The sequence below is a fragment of the Rhea americana genome, unplaced genomic scaffold (assembly GCF_003343005.1).
Source record: "Rhea americana isolate MKP2758 unplaced genomic scaffold, rheAme1 scaffold_197, whole genome shotgun sequence".
NCBI classification, from domain to species: domain Eukaryota; kingdom Metazoa; phylum Chordata; class Aves; order Rheiformes; family Rheidae; genus Rhea; species Rhea americana.
The window spans coordinates 1,325,375-1,352,245 of NW_028186116.1; the positions used below are offsets into that span (position 1 = coordinate 1,325,375).

The 26,871-nt window shown below is 39.4% G+C and overlaps 1 protein-coding gene across 1 annotated transcript in view; it reads left to right on the forward strand.

Annotated features, from left to right (window-relative positions):
• Nucleotides 1-13,905: 13,905 nt before the first annotated feature.
• The window catches only part of KMT2A (lysine methyltransferase 2A), a 45,194-nt gene continuing 32,228 nt past the window's right edge, over nucleotides 13,906-26,871 (forward strand). Inside the window, exons 1-7 of the mRNA XM_085303163.1 lie at nucleotides 13,906-13,911; nucleotides 15,527-15,596; nucleotides 17,047-19,718; nucleotides 21,067-21,244; nucleotides 23,462-23,696; nucleotides 25,166-25,230; nucleotides 26,049-26,420. Of these exons, the coding sequence (XP_085159289.1) occupies nucleotides 13,906-13,911; nucleotides 15,527-15,596; nucleotides 17,047-19,718; nucleotides 21,067-21,244; nucleotides 23,462-23,696; nucleotides 25,166-25,230; nucleotides 26,049-26,420 (3,598 nt within the window). The remainder of the gene's footprint in view (nucleotides 13,912-15,526; nucleotides 15,597-17,046; nucleotides 19,719-21,066; nucleotides 21,245-23,461; nucleotides 23,697-25,165; nucleotides 25,231-26,048; nucleotides 26,421-26,871) is intronic.

A 26,871-nucleotide genomic window follows, 5' to 3' on the forward strand; every position in this document is an offset into this window, starting at 1 on the left:
CCCCCGCGCACCTGGCCGCGGAGCGGCACCCCGCGGCGGAAGGGACTGGTGAGAAAGCGGTGCAGTTGCAGGGAGCAGCTGGCTCTGGGTTTCTCTTTTATTTATTTATTTTGTGTTTATTGAGAGGAGGGTTGTAGTGTGGTGTGCTGTCGTGTTCTTGCCTGCGTTTTTTTTTTTTTTTTTTTTTTTGAAGCCAAAGCGAGCTAGAGCAAGAGTCTGACAACAACCCACCTATCGACAGAGCAGGGAAGACATGATGGGGGTGTGTTACTTACTACAGGCTGCACCATTCCTTCTGTGTTTCTCGTTTTGCATCGCTTCTTAACTCTGTCATTGCACGGGCAAAAAAAAAATACACACATACATATCTATATGTATATATTTTTTATATATATGTGTGTGTGTATATATATACATATATACACACACACACATATATATATATATATATATATATATGACTTCCTTTGTACCAGGAGTGCTTTTTCTCATAAAGGCTACTTGTGTCTCTTGTTCTGAAGGCAAATTGTCAGGTGTGGAGTGTGTGAACGTATCCTTGATATATCTTTGTATGTACTTGAGCCTCGTAAAAAGCGTTTGTATTGTTTTTTTGTCACTGATAATATCCCAGTCTATTAAAATATGCATAAAAGCATGTTTTAGTTATATTTCTTGGGGTTGCCTTAGTATTTTCTGTTAGGTACTGTTGTAGAGCAGGGCTAGTCAGTCTCAGCTGAGCTAGGGTCAGTTCTGGGCTGCAGTTCCAGCTCCAGAAGGCTGCGGTGCCCGAAGGAGGGGGGTCATATTTGCAAACTCAGGGTTGATCCTGGAAACACTTTTTACCTAGTAAATGCAGTATTAACATTCTTAACTCAAAATGCCCAATACATCCCCTTTACTTAATACAAAAATCTTACAGGTTGTTGGTGTTTATATTATCTGTAAATTTGTCTATTTGTGATAGACTAGGTTAAATGGAATTTTACTGTATCTGTTTAAAAGAAGTTAATATCTCACAGTCAGTGCTGGCTTACTGACTGCAAAAATTGAAATCTGGCTAACCTATCTGACCATAAAGTTATCAAATTGAGAAGTTTTTTTTTATGAGGGGAAGGTGAGTTGGTTGAGATTTTTTTTTTTAAGGGTGATACTGATTTTTTTTTCCACTCATTTTGTCTTGAAGAACATCTTTGTATCTCAGACCTTTAAAATATCTCAGAAGATCTTTGCAAGTTTGGCTTTTTTAGAATATCTTTGCTTAAAAATAAAATAGATAAGTCCTGGTGCTAGCAGTTGATAAGAAAGTGTCTCTTGGATCTTAAGAGCTTTTATTGAGCTGTTAGAAAATTCTACCTTACAATATTATATTCAGTGGAAAGTAATGGTGAAATTTCCTTGTGGCTTGGTGGCTGTAGGCTGAGGTTCATCAGCTCATGAGCGAGAAAGGAGTACACCTAGGATGCTTTTTCTTGCTCTAGAATTACAACAGTTACAGTGTTCTGAGACGTTAGGCAAGCAGATACTCTTGTACACTCAGTGTGGCATACAACTTTAGTTGCTTCAGTAATTCTTTTTCCCATCACCAATATAGGAATATGTCTTTTCCTTGGAGATAATCAAGAACCAAAGTATTTTTACTTGTTAAAGACCTAACTCTCTTAACTGATGACTGATATTTCATGGATTTTTTTTAATAGTGAAGATCTCACTACTCTGAACTAGTGCACCACAGCTGCTGGCCATCAAAAGTTCTAGGAGAAACCCTTCTCTTCTGCTGTACAAGCTTTCTGTGTGGTAGGAGTGAGGGATGAGGAAAAAGCTCTGATACATCTAGGAAATAAGTAAGAGTGCATGCCAATGGCCTTTTTGAAAAAAGAGGGTGGCTGTGTGCTTTTCTTTAAACAGTGAAGTTTTGATGCTTGTGTAGTACCTGAATTTGGATTCAGCTTTTTTCTTCTAGTAGGGGTTTCCAGAAGTTCTCTGCTTATTAGGACTCATTATGACCTTTGAATACCGCTGAACACTTACACTCTTTCCTTTTGCAGTTGAGGTCTTTTCCTGAAACACTCCAATTAAAATCTTCAGCTGAGTTTGCATTTGATACTAGAACAAAATCCTAATTAACAAACTGAGTTTAGGAATCTGTAGTGATCAAAACAAAATGGAAAAAGCTGTGCTATATTTTTATGTACGTTTTCCATTCTGATTGCTTTTTTTTTTTTCTTGACTTCTGAACAGCATGCTGCACTCTGGTCTTAAATTGTGTAAGTACCTACCGAAAATATGCATTAATATCAACATTTAATTTGATTTAATATGAAGGTAGAACTCCAGAGCAAGTATTATAATCAATTTTCCCTTGTCTCCTTTGCCATGCTGCACAATGTAGCAGATTTTATTTGTAATATGAAAGGTTACCTGAGTTTTGGGTACACCTGGGTCATACGACAGTTCATGTTTCTTCAGTGAAATCCCAATATTAAAAAAACTATTTCATTGTATTATTGCTACTTATTTTTTTAAAAAAGATAAAGAGAGGCAAAGGATGTCACTGCCTCCTCCCCAATTTCTGGTGACTTTGTATGAATCCTTTGCTTCTCTTGTGGTTTAGTTTTTCTCTGAGTTATCTTGAAACCAGCTTGCTTTAAGGGAGCAACATTTGACTGTGTCACAGTAAGAGTGAGCGGGGATTTTTTGCATAGTAAAGCTATAACTGACTGGAAAAATGGCGTTTGTACTGAATGTTATGCATTCTGCTTGATATGAATGACAACTAAGTAATGAGTAGAATTTTTACAGGGTTTAGAAGAAACTTCAGATGTGTTTTTTTAATTTGCTACTTAAATATTAGATGTAAGAGAAGTCTGTGTACAGTTGTTATGTATCTGTTAGATGTGTCACTTCAGGGCTCCCTCCGCATCCCTGAAATTTAATCGAAGCTTTAGGAGATGGAAACTGACTGCATGTGGTGGATGCATGTTGATGGTTCACTTGATTAATCTGCATCAGCTTGAAAGTGAAAACTTAAGCTTCAGAAACTTGAAAGGAAGTTGAAAATGTGATAATAATAATAATAGTAATGATAGTGACTCTAGTAGCATTGCTGTAATTGTACACGGACCATAATCTTTTATGAGGTAAATGTTAGAGCCTTAGATGTTCACTAATGGCTGACTTGTTTTGAAATTGTACTAGATTCATGTGCTGGGAGGAGTGGCTTCCTTATTATTGCCACAGTCATGTCTGAGCTGAAAGTACTGATAATTTCTTTCCTACACTTGTATTAAAAATCTGTCTGCCTGAGAATTTCCTTTCCTAATTCTCTGTTGAGTGGTCATTATAAAATTGCTTGCTTGTTTAATTTGTGTAGTGCCTGTACAGAACCCTGTCTGTTAGTGGTAATATTATTAGCACATATGAATGGCGAGATCAATTGCCTCTTATTGGTGTAAAATAGAACATAAACAATAAAATGCTGATCGCAGATCGAGACATGTAGAGTTTCTTTTCTTCATGCTTGCTCTTTTCTTCATGCTTGCTCTCCTTCCTGAAGAGTTAGGAGCTTGTTTGTTAGAAGTGTGAAAATTGACGTTCGTATTTTAACCATCCTAGTCAGTTTTCTGTTTCCAGGATTCAGCCAGTATTACAAAGCACTCACAACTTTTAGATTATTGGTTCTGTGAAGCGCTTTGGAGGATAGGATTCTGGATTTTTTTTTGGGGGGGGGGGATGCTAGTGTTTTTTATAGAATGTCATGTCACACTTCTTGATGACAAGAGTGGCAAAATAATGTAGTCTTAGATGAAGAAGCAGTGATGTACATTTTCATGTTTGCCTTGGGACTCCAATGTTGCACTTTCTTCAGCTCTAAAATTCACAGGACAGACTTGCAGTATTCCACTGCTTTTTTGTTTGTGGTTTTTGTTTTTGTTTCTTTTCTTTAGCTATTGAAGTCAAAGTACTGAACTGCGGATTTTATTGTACTGCGTTTGGAGGAAATGAGGGAACAGGTTGGGTAACTCTTTAAGATAGTTGTTCATTTGGCAGCCTTTTTAACAGGCTTTCAAATTTTTCCATGTTGAGGTTGCCTCCTCCTGACCTGTTGAATATATTGGAAATGATTCTAACAGGTTCCACACACAAGTGGTTAAAAGCACACTCAGTAGCTCTTCTCCTGAGACCATGTATGATGGAACATGCCATGCCTGCTGCGTTTTCTAGCTGTGATGCCAAAGCTTGCTACCTGTACTGCTTTAACACTGTGAGAATTAAACACAAAAAGGTGCTGCCTTACACAAAATAAAACTGAGGCAAGGAGGCATTTTTGTTTCAAGGAACAGATAACACGTTGATTTTTGATTCAGAGGGAATATTTTGGTAGAGGGGCTTTGTTTCCTTGGTTCTGAAGGGACAGCAAAAGCTTTTCTCTTTAGCAAAGGTCTCTTTCTCAACCTGTCTTGTAGAGTGCCTGAATAAAATGTACTATGACATTTTTTGAAGGCATCCTCATCCTCTCCAGTCCCTTATTTAGACCAAACAGTTTTGCAATGGAATATCGGTATAGGGCAGACAAAGAGTAGCACTGCTGAGGAACTGTGTCTGATTTGTCTTTTCATGTTTGGTGGCTACTGAGGATGACTTTGGCAAAGAGTGTGGGTTCTTGCAAACTATTAAAATTTGATGATTCTTGGGCAGCAAAGCCTTTTAACTAGGTGGTCATGCTACCTAAACCTCTGTTTCCTTACTGTTGATGTTAAAGCTCGTTATAGTCTCCTCAGTTCAGTCTTGTGCACAGACTGTAAATGAATTCTTGGGCATTAAGTTTAAAGGGATGCCACAAAAGATCTCATAAAAGGATATGCTGTTTTTTCCCCCGCTACCCTGCATCAGAAAACACATAGTTCAGCTGTTAAAAAATTTTTAAAATACTTTAATTCTTTGTTGGATGACATGCATTTCTTGAGAAGAAGTGAAAGATGAGTTTACTGCTGTTAAAGATTTTCTTTATGCATTGATACGGCAATTTAGAATACAGCTGTGTGTATACAGAAGTATCTGAAGGGCTACAAGCTATTGCTTTGATGTTTCTGGGCAACTTTCATTGTTAGTTATGTCTACTTTTATTTAAAAGCAACCTCTAGAATTCTTTCCTGTTCTCAGTTGTCCAGGTTCAGCTGAAGTATTGTTCTAAATGTTCATTTACGGATCTGAGAGAGATTTAGCTTGCCAAAAGTGCTGTGTTTCCAGAACTTAGATGTGGTTCAGGAGGCTGTGGTCTTGCTTAACTCTCACTGCATGCAAGTTAAATTTTTCTAGGTAATACTTCGGATGACCCCTTTCCTCAGAGATAGTATTGAAAGCTTGTTGTGATCCAAATGGAACCATTTCAGGTGCTTTAAAAAGCATTTCCTGTTTGTCCAGAGTGAAAATTGCAAATCAGAATTATTCATACAGTATAGACGAATATAGTTTATATATAATTTGTGGAGTATTGAGTGTAGAGAGCATAGGCTGAGTTGATGAAACCGTAACAGCAGAAGACACGGATTGATTGTGTTTTGTTAATGGACTGTTGTAAGTTAATCTTTTCTGCCTCCAATTTTAGGCCAATGGTGAGAGAGCCACTGTATTCTTATTTCTTAACACTAGATATTTGTATTTTCCTTCTAGCAAACTGGCAAGGCTCATCTATGCACTCGGTAATACTGTTACAATGGGTGTTCTCTGAGCTTGAGCCCAATAAAGAGCAGCTTGATCTCTTAAATCTAAAATTAGTTATTGTGTGAGGGAATTTGGAAGCTGGAGTTCGAATCTTGTCTGTATTGTAGTTAATTGCTGAGGGTATAGATGCAAACCAACAGCAGGGGTCTGTCTTTCTATTGTTCTGATTTGCAAATTGTTTTGGGTAGAGGTGACATTGCAAAGTTTTACTTTGCTTTCAGGAAGGTATTGTAAGAACATATTGTATAGATCAGTACTGTTCTGAGGAGACATCCTGGTAGATTTTATGCGTCATTCCTATTCTGAGCTTCTAGATACTCATCCAGTTAAAGATTGAAGGGATAAGTGGGCCCTCAGCCTGTTAAGTATGTAACAGTAACCTCCAATGTTGCTGTTCATTAGTGACATTGCATTTCAAAGAATTAACTTTACTAATGAGTTGTGAAGCATCTTCCTGAATTACCAGATGACTGCACTCCTGTCAAAAGCTAAGAGTGCACCCACTGTTTATCTTGGGGGTTACTTACATATTGCCAACCTCTGAAGATGTTTACTCTTTTGAAAGAAGAGGAGTCTGTTAGATGGTGTACCATAGTTACTAAGCAAGCTTCTGAATGAGCTTCTAAAAATAGCATTTCTCTTTCCAAGATGAGGTGCTCTATAACTGGGACCAAAACCAAGATGGTGAACAGGAAGGGAAGTAAATCATTGTTCTGATAATTCTATTTTGAAATTAAATAAACCTCTTCAAGAGCTGGTTGAAACAGCAGCATTGCTGTTTCTAGTGCTTCTGACTGTCAGGTTTGATGATGGTCCTGTGCAGCTTTAAGAATCCATAATGATATGGGTTATACTATTATTCCCTGGAGAGAGATCAAAAAATCCATACCTTCAGGATATTTTTCATCTGAACATAGATTTTCTTCTGAGGTCTTTAGTAGGAACTTCCATGAAAAATAATTTTGCTCAAGAGTGTTGTAATAGATTAATTTAATTCATACAGAGATTTGCTTGCAGCTTTATGTTCTGGAAGTAACCAGATTACTTCAAGAAAATCCTTTGTCTATCTGCTCACAACTTTGAGGTTTAAGCTGGTTTACATAGTCTTACGTTTTATTGGGAGAAGTAGGTGGAAGCGCTGCTGTCTAGATCAAGAGATTGCTACTTCTCTGCTTAGTTAATGTCATGTCTTGCACAAGATTAGCTTTTTTTCATCCTTTTATTTATAATCCCGAATGACCTTTTTTGTGTCAAATTTTTCTTTCTCAGGTAAATGGGGTCATGTTCAAAGCCGTTATGATTTTTAATCACTCTCCATCTGTTGTGCTTTACAGTAACTTCTGGTTACAAAGCTAGAGAGAGCCTGTTCCTGCTTAATTTGCCTCAGAACTGAATTTTGACCTGCAACAACTGACTGGATGTTTTAGCCACGTGAATGCATGCTGGGATTTACTGGCCACCTTGATCCTTTCTAATTCTGATAAGTTACAAGTTTCTCTTAGATTGTGAAAAACACCTTTTTGAGGTTAATGGTATAGTTATGAATGTCATTGAACAAACATGAGTGACAGTGGTCATGCTACTTGTGGTTGTAAATGAAGCCAAAGTAATTGTTTTTTTGAATAGGACTTTTTACTGTAGGCAGTTTTGGTGACTGCTTAGTGGGAAATAAGAAGAAATGATCATTCCTAGAATACTGGACCAAAGCCAGAATTATTGTATCCTTTTGGAAAAGTAGGTTAACAGCGCTCAGTTTAAAAATAATGCAAGTTCCAGCAGTGAATTATGATGTGCATTTGTTCAAGATACAGAAAGTGCTGATTTATAGAATCATAGAATCAGTAAGGTTGGAAGACCTTACCGATTGGACCTCTGGAGATCATCTAGTCCAACCTCCCTGCTCAGCAGGATCGCCTAGAGCATGTTGGACAGGGTTGCATCCAGGCGGGCTTTGAATATCTCCAGAGAAGGAGACTCCACAACCTCTCTGGGCAACCTGTTCCAGTGCTCCTTCACTCTCACAGGGAAGAAATTCCCACTCACATTTGGTTGGAACTTCCTGTGCTTCAGTTTCTGCCCATTGCCTCTTGTCCTGTCACATGGGACAACTGAAAAGAGTTTGTCCCCATCCCCTTCACACCCTCCCTTCAGGTACTTGTACACATTGATAAGATTCCCCCCTCAGTCTTCTCTTCCCCAGGCTAAAGAGGCCCAGGTCCTGCAGCTGTTCCTTGTGGGGCAGATGCTCCAGCCCTCTGATCATCTTTGTAGCCCTATACTGGACTCTCTCTAGTAGCTCCATGTCTCTTTTGTACTGGGGAGCCCAGAATTAAGTACCTACTTAATTAATTAATGATTAAGTACCTACAGGTAAAATAATGAAAATAATAAAATGAATGAAACATTCATAGTAGCCGAATAAACGTACAGACAGATGAAACTCAAGACTGCTGGATAGTTGTGGTTTGGTTTGGTTTTGCTTTGTGGTCCCAGTCTCCAAATATTTGTAGAGAAGTTGTATCTTTCAAAATTGTTTGGCGATAGGTGGGGTCGGGACAGAAAATTTCTGTGAAGTCTTATGTGAACTGCCTCTTGGGGATGACAGGAGATGGGGGTTCTTTCTGCAGAACTGAGGAAATTATGTATATTTCTTCTTTTCTCTAGCCTTCTTCAGTATATCCTTCCAGGGAGATTCTTACTGAGGCAGGCAGGAGGGAAACAAACCTGAAAAACTCCTTAGGGGAAGTAAAAGTTGCAGTTGTGATTGAGCATGTACTTCTTCTCACAAAGTGCTCAAAGAAGGTTGAAGCGTGGCTGGAAGGTTAGAAAATCAGGTAATGAATTCCTGTACTGTTTCAATCCCAGTATTTTGTTCTGGGCAGAAGAGCAGTTATTAGAAGATAATGCTTCTGTCATGTGATGCTTTTACATTTGAACAGCAAATTGTAATGTCATAACTTTAATGGCATGTTTGTTTTCTGTTCCTAGGGTTTATTTGCACATAGTCAACATTTTTGCAAATTAGTTCTTTTCGGCACAACCTCATGGTTCCTCAAGGATCTTCATTGTGTAAAGTGCTGAGGGTGCTTGCTGTCTGTTATATATTGGTTAGTTCTTTCCATGCTAGATAAAGCTAACTTCTTTCTCCTTGTACCTACTTGTGTATACTGAGATCATCCTATCCAGTGGACTTGCACTTCTTTCTTTGGTTTGTAAATGCCAGTTGTCACACTTGCTAGTGGAAATTTGATTTGCAGCTCATGAGTTGATGAAATGAAATTTGATGTGCAACTCATTTTCAAGAATCTAATTACAAAACCACTATGTTTGTGGGTTTCTACCACTGGCAATTTTGGTTTTCTCGGGTGATAGAAAGATTCCCCCCCCCCCACCAAGTACATTTGAACAAATGCTTTTAAATACAGAAATCTGGGAGGAGAGTGGGGGGGATGTTAGTGTGGTTCGTGGGTTTTTCGTTTTTGGGGTGTTTTAGTTTTTCTAGTTGTCTGCTCACTTTTTGAATATTGTAAGGACAAGCTTTTGGAAGATTGGTTTCTTGTGGTGAATATGAACAATTAAGTGATTTTGTGCTCAGTAAAGGTTGCAATGTGCTTGTGTTATCTAAGGACTGCTTCTTCATTTTTTTTGTATATATGTATATATAAATAGCAAACATTCTATCATACTGATGCTTTCCAGCAAGTTTTAGAAATAAAAAATATTAATGCAATTGGGAAGATTGAGTATAAGTGAAAGTGAAAAAACATTAATGCTAACCTAGTACATGGGAGACACCAATATTGGGTTGAATTTGAGAAAGGGCATCCTAGTGAATACCCCATGGCCTGTAGTACTTGGGCCTTTCCTTGGCAATCTTGTTTCCTGTTTCTGTAAGATCATGTTCAGCCTAACCAGTCTGTGGTTTCATTTGATGGCATAAGAATTGTGAGCAGATGTAGAAACTACACCCCAAGTGAGAATTCAAAGCTTTAAAATCCAATGGTTAGGTAATCTGCCTTCAACATCTGCATTCTGCTTTTACTGAGTTGCAAATGGACCTATTGGCTGAGTGCAACAAGCTTTCAAGAGCAAACACCTGCAAAAGTCAAATTTGGAACTTTTTTTTTTTTTTTTTTTTTTTAAAAAAAAGTAACACCAGAATAGAAAAGGTAAAACCATGCAGGTGTTTCAACAGAATTTGGATAACAAATAGTAATTAGACAGCATTTATTTTTGCATCTCATCCCATGATGACTCTTGTGAAAGGAAGAAGACTTTAAATAAAAGCTCATGTCAGATGTACATGATTCTTTCATTTTTAAGTACTTGTATACAACATGAAGGTGGAGAATTTTGTTTAACATGCTAGAGGTTTTTCTCTGAATTTACCAATTTTAGATTCCTCTTCATGTAAATGTTTTATGTAATATGCTATAGTGACACCATGAGCATGTCAGGGCTACCCTCTAGATTTGATTTTTGCTCAGAACTTACCTTGATTTTGTTTGTTTTGTTTTCCACACTTTACTAGGGAGAAAACTCAACTTTCACAACCATATTTACTGATATTACTAACTTCTACATAAGATAGACTATGGGACTTGAAAACAGAGTTGCACAAGTGCTTTTAGTGTATACAAACACTGAAGCAAAGGAAGTACTTACAAGTATACAAACTGTCTCTCCTAGTGCTTCTTAACAGATAGTCGTACATGTTTTCACTAAGGCTATTTTTGTGCAACTTCGTTGTTTTTYGGGTTTTAGGAGTGTTTGGTATATGATCATAATGTATTTTTGACTGTTGCTTTAAAAACTGCAAATTACACCCATTTGAAGACTACATTTTGTGTGTTAGGTGCCTTTCTTCCCTTGTCACCTGAGACTTGCAATAGTTGACTAACAGTGAGTGTTTCATACATGTAAATCAATTGTCAGTAACTGTCATGTTGGTATAAGGTACTATTTTAGCTTAAACTCTGGATTTTGCTTGCCTCTCTGGCCAGGTGTAGCATCTAGTTTAATCTTGTAAATTCTCCTGGAAAATAATTTGTGTATTTTAAGCAGTCTTTTGGAAAAGCGAATAATCTTTAGGGCATAACTTCTGCAGTTACTGAACACACTGAAATTGTGGTAGCAAGAACTCTGTATAGAGATGTGCTTTTCACAGTGCAGTTTTGGAGCTACAGTGATGAGCTACCAGCATGAGTTCAGAACTGTTCCTACTCAAAAAAAAAAAAAAAAAGAATGAAGCACTGGGGAACTACTTAATTGGAGCTGAGAGACTTGGAACTGAATTGTTTTATGCAAACAAATTACTGCTATCTTCTTTCACCCGAGTGGTCTTTAGGATAAATAATTATGCAGAGTTCTGCATTCCTTAGATAGATATGACAGAGGTGGCTAGTGGGATTGTGCATGCATTAGAACTCACCTAGTCTTCCTTTCTGCAAGAAGATTCTTCAGTCTTTTTCTAACTTTTAGCTCAGCAACCTACTTGCCAAGAGCACTTGCTTTCCTGCTTCAACACCTGTAGCTACAGGCATGCTTATTTCAAGATACATCCTCCATAGCTCCAATGTATACTCTGTTTTAGTACTTGAAGTAGAGAAGACTTCAGGTGAGCAGGATACAAAAAAAAAAAAATAAATAAAGACGAAAACAACAAAACAAGCCAGATAAAAATGCAGCGATTATTCCTGAATTGAGTGTGTGAGAGGTTGATCATGTAATCATAATGGCTTGAAATTATTGGGAGAGTGTGTGCTGGAAATAGTGTTGGGTTGCTGCTTTTGTGATCAGCTGTTAAAATATCTGGAAGGGTAAGGAGAAGGGGAATATAAGGATTTTCTCGTGGGAGTGACGGTTAAATTAACAGGTGAAAAGTAAAGAAAATAAGGAAACTGAAAGCCATTGCAAGTTCAGGGACCAAATGTCAATGTCTGAACTTGGAAGGAAATGCTGTCTAGCACTTAGAGGAAAGATGGGAAATCAGGATTTCAAAGCTCTGTGCCTTCATATCCCAGGAAATTCTTGGTCTTAGGCAGTTCACTGGCACCGTGCCTGTATCTTACCTACTTGTAGCACTCTTGCTCTCCTGACTCCCTGAATTAGAGAGGTGGGGTAACACTAGTGCTTTTTAACGCTTCTCATTTACAGGACTGTAAACATGCATTAAAAGATTAATCTGTTTGTGGCAATAAGTTCTGTCTCCTTGGAAGAAGTGTGCTGCTTTTACACAAAAGTAAGCATCGCATGGCATTTAAAGCTTTGTGCATGCTATTGTGTTTTAAAAATGCGGCAGGTCTCTATTCTTGGTGGTCTAATGAAGAAATTACTTGGAGCAAGTGGCTGTTGCATTTCTAAACCTGACTGTTCGTATGTAGCTCATTGCTTATCTGGTTGCATTCTCTATCTCAGAGTTTAGAGTATTTCAGCATGAATTGGTTTCAGTTAACAACATGTCCTTTTGTTAGTGTTGGAGACCCCTTCGGCCAGGCTGCATGCCCTTGTGAAGGCAGTCCCTGTGCAGCAGTGTTTACATCTTGCAGCAAGCCCACGTGCTCGTGCTCCAGGGAGCGGCAGGCAGGCGTGACAAGGCGATTGATCTGCAGTGCTGTGTGCAAAATGAGTGTGGAGTGATACACTCCTGCAGCATTTATTTTGCAGCACTGTATTTGCTTGGGTTTTGTTAATGTATGATTAAAGTTGAGAAATTGTAGTTTTTCCTCTTTCAAGGAAAGATCTTGTATTCTTTTAAGGAGACGGTCTTATGTTTTGGAGTCTGTTTGATACAAGGTTCATCTGGTAGAAACAATGCTTTTGGATTTGTGATGTAATTCTTTTGTATTGCTTTATTGGTGCTTTTTCCTGTTTTCTTGGCATTATTGCAGCAACTGGAAAGTGCAGATTGGCAACAGGAATGTGGGGAAAGGCTACACTGACCCTTTCAACAATGTGCACTTACATTTGCTTACAGCAGTTGTGAAGTGCAGTCTCAGTTTGTATATGTTGTAATTGACTCATTAGAACATATATTTATGTTGAAAACTTGAATGGCCCTTCTGTTCAGAAAATTTACACCATTTTACAGGATTTGCAATAGCAAGGATCATCAAATGGAAAGCAAACAAAAAAAAAATGAGAAACAGTTTGTCTTAGTCCTTACTTGTTTTTATCATGTTCCAACTTGCCTGTAGGCATCTAAAGACAATTTTCCTTTTCCAAGTCAGTTGCAGTAAATGGTAAAATAATGCAGTTCCAGTAAACAGCACTGCCACGGCTTTCAGTAATATTCACGGGGTAGGTATCTTGTACTTGGTATTTTTACATATAAATCCTATTGACTGTCTAGTGTTAGTATAGCGAGCTTTTTCAAATATAGGTGATAACTCTCATCCCCATCTCACCCCCTGCCTGGTCATCCATGGCGGGTCAATGTTCCCAGCTTCTGGAACTAAGGAAATAGTCATGTGAAGAAAAGTTTGAAATATTTCAGCTTTTACTCTTACTGATTAAAAGGTGATTAACATTAAGAAGGTGCTGTGATGGTATCTATTTGAGGAAGTCAGTCTCAATCTGTGAACTCCCACCCAGATAGCAGATTACCAAGGTGAAGAACCCGCTGTTGTGGGAAGTCAGGCTGTCCTAGCTCAGCTGAAATGGGAGTTAGTGTATTTTTAATTTTTGTATGTCTTAATACCTTAATGTGGTATCCTGTTTGTGGATCTGGTCACACAGGATAGTGGCAACTGTAAGTCCCCACTTCAATAGGTGTTTCATCCCAAACTGACAGATAATGGTCTCCATATGTGTGGTTTAAGATCCTAAAACTAAACCTCTGTTTCACTAGCTGAAATTTTTTTAGTGGTCCATCCTGTAAGGAGTTGAATTAAGAATTTATTATATGGAACAAAGATGAAACAGACACTGCTTTGAGAAAATACTTCACAACATGCAAGAAAAGCTTCACTATGTTGCCCTCTTATTCCTTGTTGTTGTGGTTAGTAAGTAATGTTAAAATCTTATATTAGACCTAAGGTAAATGCTGTGATAGGCTTGTTTATTTCTTGGCACTGCTAAGCTTCTCTTGTTCGGTAATGTTGCACCTTTTCGGTTACAGTATACTGAGTTTTGTAGTACTTCCTTATCTCAAAGCTTTTGCAGAGTCAAGTTGTTACAGAAAACATGGAGGTATTACAGGCACCTTTGGAGTGGAATAAAATAGTTACTTTCTAACATACAGCAATATTACACAATAGTTTAAAGAAGGAAGTAACAAGTGACATGCTCTTTTCAAGCTACAGAGGGACTTGAAGAGTAAAGAACATAATTGCCTGAGTTGAGATTGTACTAGGGAAACTAGATCAACATAAAAATGTATTAAACTAGATGATTAGGACTTACATTTTTACAAACTGCCTGAAGAAAAACTGTCTTAATGTGAACAGGGTACATTTAGTGTCATGTGGAGGTATTGCCTTGGTTTGCTGTAGCAAAAATTGCCATTTAATGAATGCACAACTTCTTGTAGAACCAGCATGTTCTTTGTTGTCTTGCGCCTTAGGTCAGTGCTATTTTGTTTGTAATCCGGTACTCCACACCTTTTGTTCTTTTATTGTTTGTATTTTCTTTCCCCTGTCTATTTTTCTTATTTTCTGTTGCCTCTTGTCAGTTAAAAATCTTAAAATGCAAGTCAGGTCTTCATCTCTTAAAGGCAAAATCTAAAGTGAGTTAAAAAAATAAATCTTAAGTTTTAGCAAGAGTCATGTAGTAGGGAGTTGGTTGTTAAGAAAATTGTCCTTGACTTTCAGTAGCGTACCTAGATGGCTATTAATTTCATTATTCTTTGAAATGTAACAATTAGTAAAGGCTGTGGTCCCTTAGCAAGAAATGCTTTTTTGATGGTAGCTTTGCTGGGAGCCAAAGGAGAGGGAACTTTTGGTTGTTCTGAGAGAAAGCTTGTTCTGGTGCTGTACGAGTTAGCAGTGCTTCCAGCTGTTCAGCACTGTTTCAGACTGTGGCTATTGTGGTGAATGAATGAAGTCTACATCTTAGAGATGACTCTGACCTACTGTCAGTAGTTTCAGTGAAGCTGAACTTCTTTCTTAGCCAGACACAGTGGTGGCTATGAGATGCAACTGATGGGGTGGGATTCATCTGAATGCATGCAAGTCTCTGGAGTGGTGGCAGAGGCTCTGTCACACTGCAGTTTCCTTGTAGAGGCCATAAGCATCACTGCTGGTTCTTGTGCAAGCAAGTGGCAAGCCTTCCTTCAGGGTAAGTGACTAGTTGTCAGAAAGGGACTTGAGTGAGTCCAGAAGCCTTGCTTTTAAACTCCACAATGCTTGGGATAGAATTACAGACCTCACATACTTCTGCTCATGCAGAGAGACTTTTAAATGAATTTGGGAGAAAGTTAGTCTGCATTTGTACTAGAAAAGTAAACATGTAAAAAAAATTTTTTTTTTGCTTGAGTGTGTCTTTAGGGTAGTCTGAATAATAGTCTATAGTGTAGACCTCTCTGTGCTTTGATACAAACAGCAGATTTTATGCACTAAGAATTGATTTCTAATAGGTTTGTCCTTTGTTTCCCCATAACTCTTTCATCCTGCTGTAGCTGTAAACTATAGCTGTTATATATACTAGTTGCATTTCCTTTTTAGCAATTTTTTATTAGAAGAACAAATATGGGTATGTTGCTTGGCAGGGGCAAATCCTTTAGAATCTTTTCATGCTTTGGGCATAGTTAAATGTATTTGGTGTTAATATCCATGCCTTCAAATTTAAAACTACTTTTTCATTGTAGGATGAACAGTTCTTAGGTTTTGGTTCAGATGAAGAAGTCAAAGTACGAAGCCCCACCAGGTCCCCCACAGGTACGTTTTCTCACATCTCTCCTGTTTGTTGCAATAGTTATTTTCCAGAAGTATCTTAGCAAAACATGCTTTTTCCCTTGAGGAAGCTAAGTCTCTTCAAATCTCATACACCATAAAAGTCATAGCAGTTTTTGGATTAAATTTATTCAGCTTTAGATATTTGCTGTCATTGTGATCTCTTTAGATCTGATTTGTTGTGGAGCAGGGGAACTCTCAGTAAAAAAGGGAGTGATGCTAATGAAACTAGCACTCAACCTGATGTTAGTATTTTAGAGAGGCAGTTATTTTAATGATAAGGATCTGGTTTAAGGAGTGCGTTCAACTGGGGGTAGATGGTATGCAGTTACAGGAGGAAAATAGGTGTATGTAGTTTGTTAGTGAAAAGTTGTGTCAGTTCTTGGGCTCAAAAGTAAGCATTGTGTCTTAAGAAAATTTCTTCTAAGATATAGTTGCAACAATCTAGCCTTCAAAAAACCAAACAAACAGAAATGAAACACCCTTCTTGCCACCAAATAAACCCCATTTTGTGTTTTTTTCATACCTTGCAATAGATTATCTGCTATAACTGAAACTTTTTTTTTTCATTGAAATGAAACAAATGTGGAAGACTTAAGAATAAGCTGAAGTAAATTGTATTTTCAGCTTTCAAGATGTAGGATCAAATCATTATTGGACTGCATGTGAATGAGTTTGGTCTTGATTTAGATTCTTGTCAATAACTGCTCTCACCACAATACTCAATTTGGCCCTGCGAGCAAATTCTGTTGTGGAGAGCTTTGGTAATGAGGTGGTTCAGTGAAGAAATACATTGTCAGAACTATGTGAAGACCCAGAACGGGAGTAGCTGGGTTAGTGGTTATGGATTGAAATGCATTGGTAGAAGTGAGTTATCAAGTCTTGCACATCTGCTTCATGTTTCTAAGTGCAGTCTTGAGTACTAAATAGATTTGAAAACGAAAAGCAACTTCTAAGTAAATTATCTTACATCAACCTCTCCCTGTCCGTTGTTCTCAGCTCACTGATGTATCTGTTAGCAGTGCAGATAGATGGTACTACAGAACAGGGTTTTTTCCCCCCTTTAACTGCATGTGATCTACTGAAAACTCTTAATTTGTTTGAAACATTGTACATACCTTTGAGTTATTGCTCCCTTTTATAGTTAATAGTGGTTTTGTGTGATTGCATATATTGTTTTTGTAAACAGACAAGTGTACTTTTTTAAAAGGAATTATTTAAATCATATTTTTTGTGGGAGAAGAGGTTTCTTTTGAGGGAACTCTTTACAGGTATGGTAAAACTGTATTTTTATTTACTGATGGATGGAAATATTTTGGCAAATTGTGCAGGTAGTGTGATTTATAATGAGTAAATTCATGTGTGATTTGGATAATGCTGATACAGCACTTGTGGAAACTTAATGTGTGCTCTGCGTTCTCTGTTTCCGTCTCAGTTAAGTCTAGTCCACGAAAACCTCGCGGGAGGCCCCGAAGCAGTTCTGACCGAAGTTCAGCTGTACTATCAGACTCGTCCTCAGTGTGTTCCCCTTCAAGCAAGTCTGAAACCACATCCATGGAAAAAGTAAAGAAGAAGGAATTGAAAAGTGGGGAAAAAAGACGAGGAAGACCTCCAACACTTACGAGCGTGAAGTTCAAATTGTCACAAGTAAAGGACACATCGGATGTTCAGAAGGGAAGTAAAGAAGAAAAAGAAAGTCTGAAAAAAATTAAAAGGTCACCATCCACTACATTTCAGCAGGCAACAAAAATCAAGAAATTAAGAACTAGTAAACTTTCCCCACTAAAATCTAAGTTTAAGCCTGGGGCAAAACTTCAGATTGGGAGGAAGAGCGTTCAGATCGTACGCAGGAGAGGTAGGCCACCATCTTCTGAACGTTTAAAGACTTCCTCGACCTTAGTCATTAATTCACAGCTGGAGAAACCCCAAAGGATACGTAAAGAGAAGGATGGCACACCACCTCTTACAAAAGAAGAAAAGACTGCTGTCAGACAAAGTCCACGCAGGGTTAAGCCTGTTAGGATTATACCTTCCACAAAAAGGACAGATGCAGCAATTGCAAAGCAGCTCTTGCAGAGAGCTAAAAAGGGGGCGCAAAAAAAGATTGAGAAAGAAGCAGCTAAACTGCAGGGCAGAAAGGGGAGAACTCAGCTAAAGAATATTCGACAGTTCATCATGCCAGTTGTGAGTGCTATCTCTTCACGTATTATTAAAACACCCAAGCGGTTCATTGAAGATGAAGACTATGATCCTCCTATTAAAATATCCAGACTAGAATCCACACCAAACAGCAGGTTCAGTGCTACATCCTGTGGTTCCAGTGAAAAATCCAGTGCTGCTTCTCAGCATTCGTCTCAGATGTCTTCAGACTCTTCACGGTCCAGTAGCCCTAGCGTTGATACATCTACAGACTCTCAGGCTTCTGAAGAGATGCAGACGCTTTCTGAAGAACGGAGTAATACTCCAGAAGTTCACGCACCTCTTCCTATTTCTCAGTCCCCTGAAAATGATAGCAGTGACAGGAGAAACAGAAGATTTTCAATAACTGAAAGAAGTTTTGGCCAGAGGACTACTAAAAAGCTGTCGGCCTTACCAAGTGTGCCACAGCAGCAGTCATCGTCTTCTCCTCCTCCCCCTTTGCTCACTCCTCCCCCACCGCTGCAACCTGCTTCCAGCATCTCAGACCATACCCCTTGGCTTATGCCTCCAACCATACCATTAGCCTCACCGTTTCTTCCTACTTCTGCTGCACCAATGCAAGAGAAACGGAAATCAATTCTGCGAGAGCCAACGTTTAGATGGACCTCTCTAAAGCATTCCAGATCAGAACCACAGTACTTCTCATCAGCAAAATATGCCAAAGAGGGTCTTATTCGCAAACCAATATTTGATAACTTCAGACCCCCACCACTGACACCAGAGGATGTTGGCTTTGCATCTGGCTTCTCAACACCAGGTGCTACAGCTCCAGCACGTTTGTTTTCTCTACATTCTGGAACAAGATTTGATATGCACAAGAGAAGTCCTCTGTTGCGAGCTCCGAGATTCACTCCAAGCGAGGCCCACTCCAGGATCTTTGAATCTGTAACTTTGCCCTCATCGGTTGGCCGAACCACTGCAGGAACATCTGCAACAGGTGTATCTTCTAGAAAACGAAAGAGAAGAGTATTTAGTCCTATCCGATCGGAACCCAGATCTCCTTCGCACTCCATGAGGACAAGAAGTGGGAGACTTAGTACCTCTGACCTGACAACTCTCACCCCACAGTCTTCTGTCTCTTCCTCGTTAACTAGCATTTCTGTTAGTTCTCTTGCCACTAGTGCCTTAAACTCAACTTTTACTTTTCCTTCCCATTCCCTAACACAGTCTGGGGAATCAGCAGAGAGAAGCCAGAGACCAAGGAAGCAGACTAGCACTCCAGCAGAGCCTTTCTCATCTAGTAGTCCTACTCCTCTCTTTCCCTGGTTCACATCAAGTCCCCAGACAGAGAGAGGGAGAAACAAAGACAGGGCTACAGAGGAACTGTCCAAAGATAAAGATGCTGACAAAAGTGTGGAGAAGGACAAGAGCAGAGAGAAAGACAGAGAGAGAGAAAAGGAAAACAAACGGGAGTCAAGGAAAGAGAAACGGAGAAAAGGGTCAGAAATTCAGAGTAGCTCTGCTTTGTTTCCTGTAGGTAAAATGCCCAAAGAAAAAGTTGTCAGTGAAGATGTTGCAGCATCATCATCTGCAAAAAAACCTGCCGGACGGAAAAAATCTACAGCAATAGATCCTGTGGCAGATGTTTCCACTGCTGCTGCTCTGGTAGATACAACAACCGTCAAAACCAAAACATCCAAGAAAGGTAGAGGGGGGTTAGACAAATCAGAACTGGACCTCAGCCCCACAGTGCCATCTTTGGAGAAGGAAAAGGCTCTGCGTCTTTCTACTCCTTCATCAAGCACTGTCAAACATTCCGCTTCCTCCATCAGCTCTATGTTGGCCCAAGCAGACAAACTGCCAATGACTGACAAAAGGGTAGCCAGTCTCCTGAAAAAGGCAAAAGCCCAGCTGTACAAGATTGAGAAGAGCAAGTCCCTCAAACAAGCAGATCAGCCAAAAGCACAGGTATTTATTTTTTCAAATTTTTTGCTAGAGTGCATCTTATTTTGAACTTGCACTGAAAAGCACTAGTAGCTATCATATCTGAAAAAACAAAGAATTAACATATCAAGCTAAGTAGCTGTTAGTGCAACAGATGGTAAATGATCTGAAAATGAGAAGCACTAGGCAGAAGTTGAGGGGGAGAGAAAGCTGCTGCAGTCAGCTCAAGATGGAACTGAATGCATTTTTAGAGAACAATACAGATCAGTTGCTTATTAGGTTTCTCTAAATCTATACAAAATGGTCATCAAGAGCACTATGAGCTTATAAAAGCAAAGTTGCAGCAAATTTCTGTAGTCCTTTCTTGGTGTTGGATGTTTCTTGTAGGCCCTTCCTATATATGTACAGCTGGCTTCTAAAGATAAAGGTGATTCTGGCTCTTTTCTTTCTCTCCCCTTCCTTCCCCCCAACCCTCTTAACTCTACATTGTGATGATCTGTTATTTCTGTGAGGGAGTAAGATTCATTGGGATTTTGGATTTGATTGGAAAACTGCTTCCTGCTGCTTTCCTCTCTTCTCTCCCTGTTCCCCTCACCCCAGAAAGACCTTTTTCTGCAGTCCCTTTCAACTACTGAAAAGGTAGGTATTTTATGACATAAATATGCTCTCAGAGAATATCTCCTTTATAGTTAAACTATTACTTTCCTTTCTGCCATCAGTGTTAAAAATTACGGGTGTATATCTTAAATAGAAAACGTCAAAGCTTTTGTCCCTGAAATGAAGACATACACGCTTCTGTATATCTGGCCAATTTATATTAAGAAGCCTAGACCATCACAATTTAGCTGTTATGGGGAAGGTTTTTATTAGGAAATGTTTCAGAATCATATGATGAAAACACAGAAAATTACACTGGAATGCTGCATTTCTTTTAACACCTCAGTAAACACAGCCCGCTGTTCTTACAGACTAGCAGCGAGAAAGTTATCAAACAGTTTGATTTACTTCTCTTCTGCCAGATCAATTAGTACTGAATGTTAGTCTGTTTATATCCTAATTTCTGTCCTTGTTGAATTTCTGATATCAGTGCCTTACAGTGGCTTCATGAGTGAGTTCAATTTCTGGTAGCAGGGAGGAAGTTACCTTCTAATTCTGAATTAGTAAGACATCTCATTCTTTCAAATTTATCTTCTCTTGGATAACTGAGACTTTGAAGGCCATGTCCTTATTTTTCTTCTGATTTGTATGAGGTGCAAGCTAAGATATAATTTAAGTCTTTCTAGGTTACTTTGAAGTTTCTGTTGCATGTTTTCCAATCTCATTTTGATACCTTTCTTAGAAATACTATATGTTCTCCTACTCTGAAATCTAGGGACAAGAGAGTGATTCATCAGAAACATCAGTTCGAGGACCACGAATAAAACACGTTTGCAGAAGAGCAGCTGTTGCACTGGGCCGTAAGCGAGCAGTGTTTCCTGATGACATGCCCACTCTGAGTGCCTTACCGTGGGAAGAACGAGAGAAGATACTGTCTTCCATGGGGAATGATGGTAAGTTAGGTATTTTACTGCTAAGACCAGCCCTCAGGAAATCCTAGAGACGAAAAAGAGAGTCTAGAGAAAGGAAGACTTTCCCTTGGTCGAGGAGGAACAAGTTAGAGATCGTTTAGGCAAACCTGACATCCACAAATCCATGGCCCTGATGGGATGCACCCACGAGTGCTGAGGGAGCTGGCAAAATATTATCACTAGGCCACTCTCCATCATCTTTGAAAGGTCATGGAGAACAGGAGAGGTACTTGAGGACTGGAAGAAAGCCAGTGTTACTTCAGCTTTCAAAAAGGACAAGAAGGAGGACCCAGGAAACTACAGGCTGGTCAGCCTCACCTCCATTTCTGGAAAAGTGATGGAACAGCTCATTCTGGGTGTCATCTCTAAGCATGGGGAGGAAAAGAAGGTGATCAGGAGTAGTCAGCAGGGATTCACCAAGGAGAAATCGTACTTAACCAACCTAATAGCCTTCTACGATGGAATGACTGGCTGAGTAGATGAGGGAAGAGCAGTGGATGTTGTCTACCTTGACTTCAGCAAGGCTTTCAACACTGTCTCCCATTACATCCTCACAGGCAAGCTCAGGAGGTGCAGGCTAGATGAGTGGACAGTGAAGTGGATTGAGAACTGGCTGAAAGGCAGAGCTCAGAGGGTCGTGCTCAGTGACACAGAGTCTAGTTGGAGGCCTGTGGCTAGTAGAGTTCCCCAGGACTCAGTGCTGAGTCCCATTCTGTTCAACTTCTTCATCAGTGACCTAGATGAAGGGATAGAGTGCCTCATCAGCAAATTTGCYGACGCTACCAAGCTGGGAGGAGTGGCTTATACAGCTGAGGGCTGTGCTGCCATTCAGAGAGACCCGCACAGGCTGGAGAGCTGGGTGGAGAGGAACCTCCCGAGGTTCAACAAGGGCAAGTGCAGAGTCCCGCACCTAGGGAGGAATAACCCTATGCACCAGTACAGGCTGGGGGCCGACCCGCTGGAAAGCAGCTCTGCAGAGAAGGTCCTGGGAGCGCTGGTGGACGACAAGTCGACCGTGAGCCAGCAATGAGCCCTTGTGGCCAGGAAGGCCAATGGTATCCTGGGGTGCACCAGGAAGACCGTTGCCAGCAGGTCGAGGGAGGGGATCCCGCCGCTCTACTCAGCCCTGGTGAGGCCTCATCTCAAGTACTGCGTCCGGTTCTGGGCTCCCCAGGATGAGAGACACATGGAACTGCCGGAGAGAGTCCAGCGTAGGGCTATGAAGACAATCAGAGGGCTGGAGCGTCTGCCCTATGAAGAATGGCTGCAAAAGCTAGGACTCTTTAGCCTGGAGAAGACTGAGGGGGGATCTTATCAATGTCTATAAATACCTTAATGGGGGTTGTCAAGAGGATGGGTCTGGACTTTTCAGTGGTGCCAAGCGACAGAACAAGAGGCAGCAGGCAAAAGCTGAACCACAGGAAGTTCCATCTTAATATGAAGAAAACTTCTTCCCTGTGAGAGTGACGGAGCACTGGAACAAGTTGCCCAGAGAGGCTGTGGAGTCTCCTTCTCTGGAGATACTCAAAGCCCACCTGGATGCAACCCTGTCTAACATGCTCTAGGTGACCCTGCTTGAGCAGGGGGGCTGGACTAGATGATCTCCAGAGGTCCCTTCCAACCTCAACCATTCAGTGATTTTAGTTTTGCATCTGTGGATTCATGCATAATCTGTTTGTTCACTACCTTGTTTAGTGGCATCTTTGCATATATTATATATGTGGCTAGATTTCTGAACTTGTACAACTGAGCACTTCGAGTAATTAACAGGGGAGTGAGTAATTAACAAGGGAAAGCATATTAAACCAAATGGTGCTTTTTAAATTAAAATGCTACTTTAACTGAATTGCTGATTCTTTTAACATTTTTATATAAAAAAAATCAAAGATTATACAGTAAGCTTTCAGTCCACCGAAGTATGTGTGAATGTGTACATACACATATATACCTGTATGTACACATGTGTGTATACATGCACATATATATATATATGCGCACACACACACATGTGTATATATATATTATATATGTTTGGGAGGGGGGTCACTGTGTGTGTGTGTGTGTGTGTGTGTACCCCTGGTGTGGCTCTGCAGATGAACTTGTGCTTGATAGAATTAATCCCATTAGCAAGCTGCACATTTCTGAAATATTCTTTAACATCAGTGAATTCACATCAGAGTTGTGGTTTTTTTTCGACAGATAAGTCATCAATAGCTGGCTCAGAAGAGGCTGAACCTCTTGCTCCACCTATCAAACCAATTAAGCCAGTTACCAGAAACAAGGCACAGCAAGAACCTCCAGTGAAGAAGGGCCGACGGTCAAGGCGCTGTGGGCAGTGTTCAGGCTGTCAGGTTCCAGAAGACTGTGGTGTCTGTACTAACTGTCTAGACAAACCCAAGTTTGGTGGACGCAATATAAAGAAACAGTGCTGCAAGTAAGTGTGTTTAAGAAACTGTTAACTAATCCGTACATGAGGTGGAATAAGCACAACCATGCTCTTGGATAGGGAATGATGAACTGCCCCTGTAGCTCAGGCTTTGAAGGATTTTGGCCTGGGCTAAGGCTGAGTAGCAGTAGGGACTAAAAAAATTTGATTTAAGAGACTAGATGTTGATCTGAGGTGTGCTGGCTATGAGCTCTATTTCTGCATTTCACTGCTAACTTATTTTCCCCAGTTGAAGAAACTGGCATAGGATTGTAAAACATTTAGTGTGAGACCAGTGGCTTTCATGACTATGGTAGTATGAGTTATTGAAGAAAGGCACCAAAAAAAAAAAAAAAAAAAAAAAAAAAGACAAGTATTTTCTCAGCTGACTTTTTTGAAAAGAAAATTTTTAAATGATGTTTTTCTGGTGAGTAAACTTAATATGACAAAGATGTCTCTGGATGTCACTAAGAAATACCACTCTTTCCTTTATATTTTTAATATATATATTATATCTTATATATAAATTATATATATAGTGACATGTATTAAATATATATATGTATGTATTTTTATATATATATACACATATATATATATACACACACACACACACACACACACACACACACATATTTAATATGTGTTACTTTAGTCTGAATGTTTTGCTTTTTTTCAATTGCTGTATTAAATCAATTTTACCAGACTGGAAAATCTGTCTGAAAAGGCAGCAAGTGAAGTGGTATCAGTAGAGATTGTTGTGATATGAAAGCTATTTATAAAGCATAGCCATGAGACTTGCTGGGTAGTGCTCATCTGTGTGAAAACACTCTGCAGACTACAATCTGTAAGTAGTCATACTCTTAGTAGCTTTGCCCAGGCCTTGGGCAAAGTTTCAAAAGCATCGGCCCTGCTGCAAGAAAAAAAGTCTAGCCTAGCATATTGGAGACATTGTGTGGTAAACGTAAGGAAGATAGGAATTGAAGTAGAACACATCAAACACTTGGTTTCAACCCCACTCCATATAAGCAGAGTGACTGGTTTTGTCTGAAATGGCCTATGGACTCCAGAAAACCTACAGTTCAGAGTGTGTGGTTTGGTTTCTTAGAGCTGTTACTGGCATTTGAGAAGTATTCTGATACTTCTCAAATGCCAACATCTAAGAAATGTAGTTGATGGGGGATTTTCCAGTGAAACAGAGTTATTGCATTGGCAGTTTTATTAACCTCAAAACTGCATGTTGAGTGTGGCAAACCAAAAGGAAAATACAAGTGAAAACAAAAAGCTTCTTTGGTCTTAAATATTTCTGAAGGGAAAAAAATAATTATTTGGAAAAGACAACTGGGAATATTGAGTGACTGGTAAATTCTTTTTTTTTTAATCTCAGTTTTTCTTGTTGAAGTTTTACCAAATGTGTTCCTAATGTCTGTGCATTTTTCTTCTGATTTCTAATTGCACAACACATTTTTTCTTTGTAGAATGAGGAAGTGTCAGAATCTACAATGGATGCCTTCCAAAGCATATCTCCAGAAGCAAGCTAAAGGTAGGCTAGAAGATTTCACTCTTGAGTGTAGCACCAGAGAGGAAATTTTCATATCCTAAACTTTTTTTCTTTATGCTGTCATTGTGGCTACACTGAGCTATAAAAGATTAGTGTGAAACCAACTGTTAACAGGGAGTCTAACTGTTCTGATGATGTCAAATGAAAGTTGTAAGAGAGGTATGAGTAAGGGCAGTTTCTATAATCCCTAATGGTGGCTGCCATTTTCACTGCTGGACTCGTAGTTTTTCTTCCCTTTTGTAGGGAACTGCTGCTGATAGATGATCAGTCTCCCCTCTGTGCTTCAGGTGAAGCATTTGTCAGATTTACCAGTTCCTGAATGATGTGGAGATTGATGAATCTCTTGGAGCCTCCTTGTCTCTGACATAGGGCTTAAGTGAGCCATCATACACATTCTATTAAACCTCAGCATTCTTAGGACTGGATTATTGGAGGTCCATGTGTTAGTGTGACAGTGATCAGGTGGCTGTCGTAAAATTCCTTGAACCTTCACCATACAAAGTCTGCTTTCTCTATTGTGCAGTTAAGCTGTGTGTCTGCTTTACTGCAGAAGCATTTTGTTTACTGATATGTCAGAATAGAGGCCCACAATATTAGAACAGAGATTGCAACGTAAGTCAAGTGCATTAATTTTACTGACAAAAATACTTTTCTTCTGGAGTACTGATTTTTTTTTCCATATGAAGGAACAACACAAAATTCTGACAACAAAATGTCTGTTCCCTTATTTAAAGTGCTGTGTGTAATTTGAAGTCATGCAATTTCRTCTGTGTGACTGTATTGATGATTTTTCTTCCTAGCTGCAAAAAAGAAAGAGAAGAAATCCAAGGCAAATGAAAAGAAAGAAAGCCATTCTGGAAAGAACCAGTTGGACTCTGGACAGAAACAAACTTCTCAGGCTGTTTTAGCAAGAGAAGATAATACCATGAAGAAGAGTGGTGAGCCTGCCCGTAAGCCTGTTGAGGAGAAGCATGAGGATGGAAATTTCTCTGTCCCAGTGATGGAGCCCAAGCAGGTCCCTGCCTCTAGTGCCAGAAGGACTGGCAAACAGGCTCCCCAGCTGGTTCAGCTCCCTCCTTCTCAGCCACCCAGCTCAGGACCTTTGAAAAAAGAAGCACCTAAACTAACTACTTCTGAGCCTAAGAAAAAGCAGACTCCACAGCCAGAAACAGGTAAATGTGGCTGTTTGTCTTCCATACATTTGAATCTTGTTAAGTACAGCTGAACATTAATACTGCTAAAAATTGTTGGATTCTAAAATTGTTAAATGCTTTATAGTCTGGTGAGATTTCAGCAAATTATTTTGGGGAATTTTACTTAGAACTGYGGTCCTTCTGTTGAACTACAATGTACGTATAGAGGTGAGTAGAAGGATGTCCATCTTTAGTGTGATTTTTAGTCACGCAGTTGTGGCAATCTTAAAGTATAGTTTCAGTAGCATTAAGTTTATTGGCTATTCATAGTCTGAATATGAAATACAAGAATGTAATCTTTTAGTAGTAAAACGTGGCCTGCTATTGCCTGTAGTACGTAACAACATGAACAGTAAACAAAGCAGCACCTCCAGGACTTTTGTGTCCTGGCACTTGGAACATTTGGGATTTTTAGCAGAATAAGCCTGAC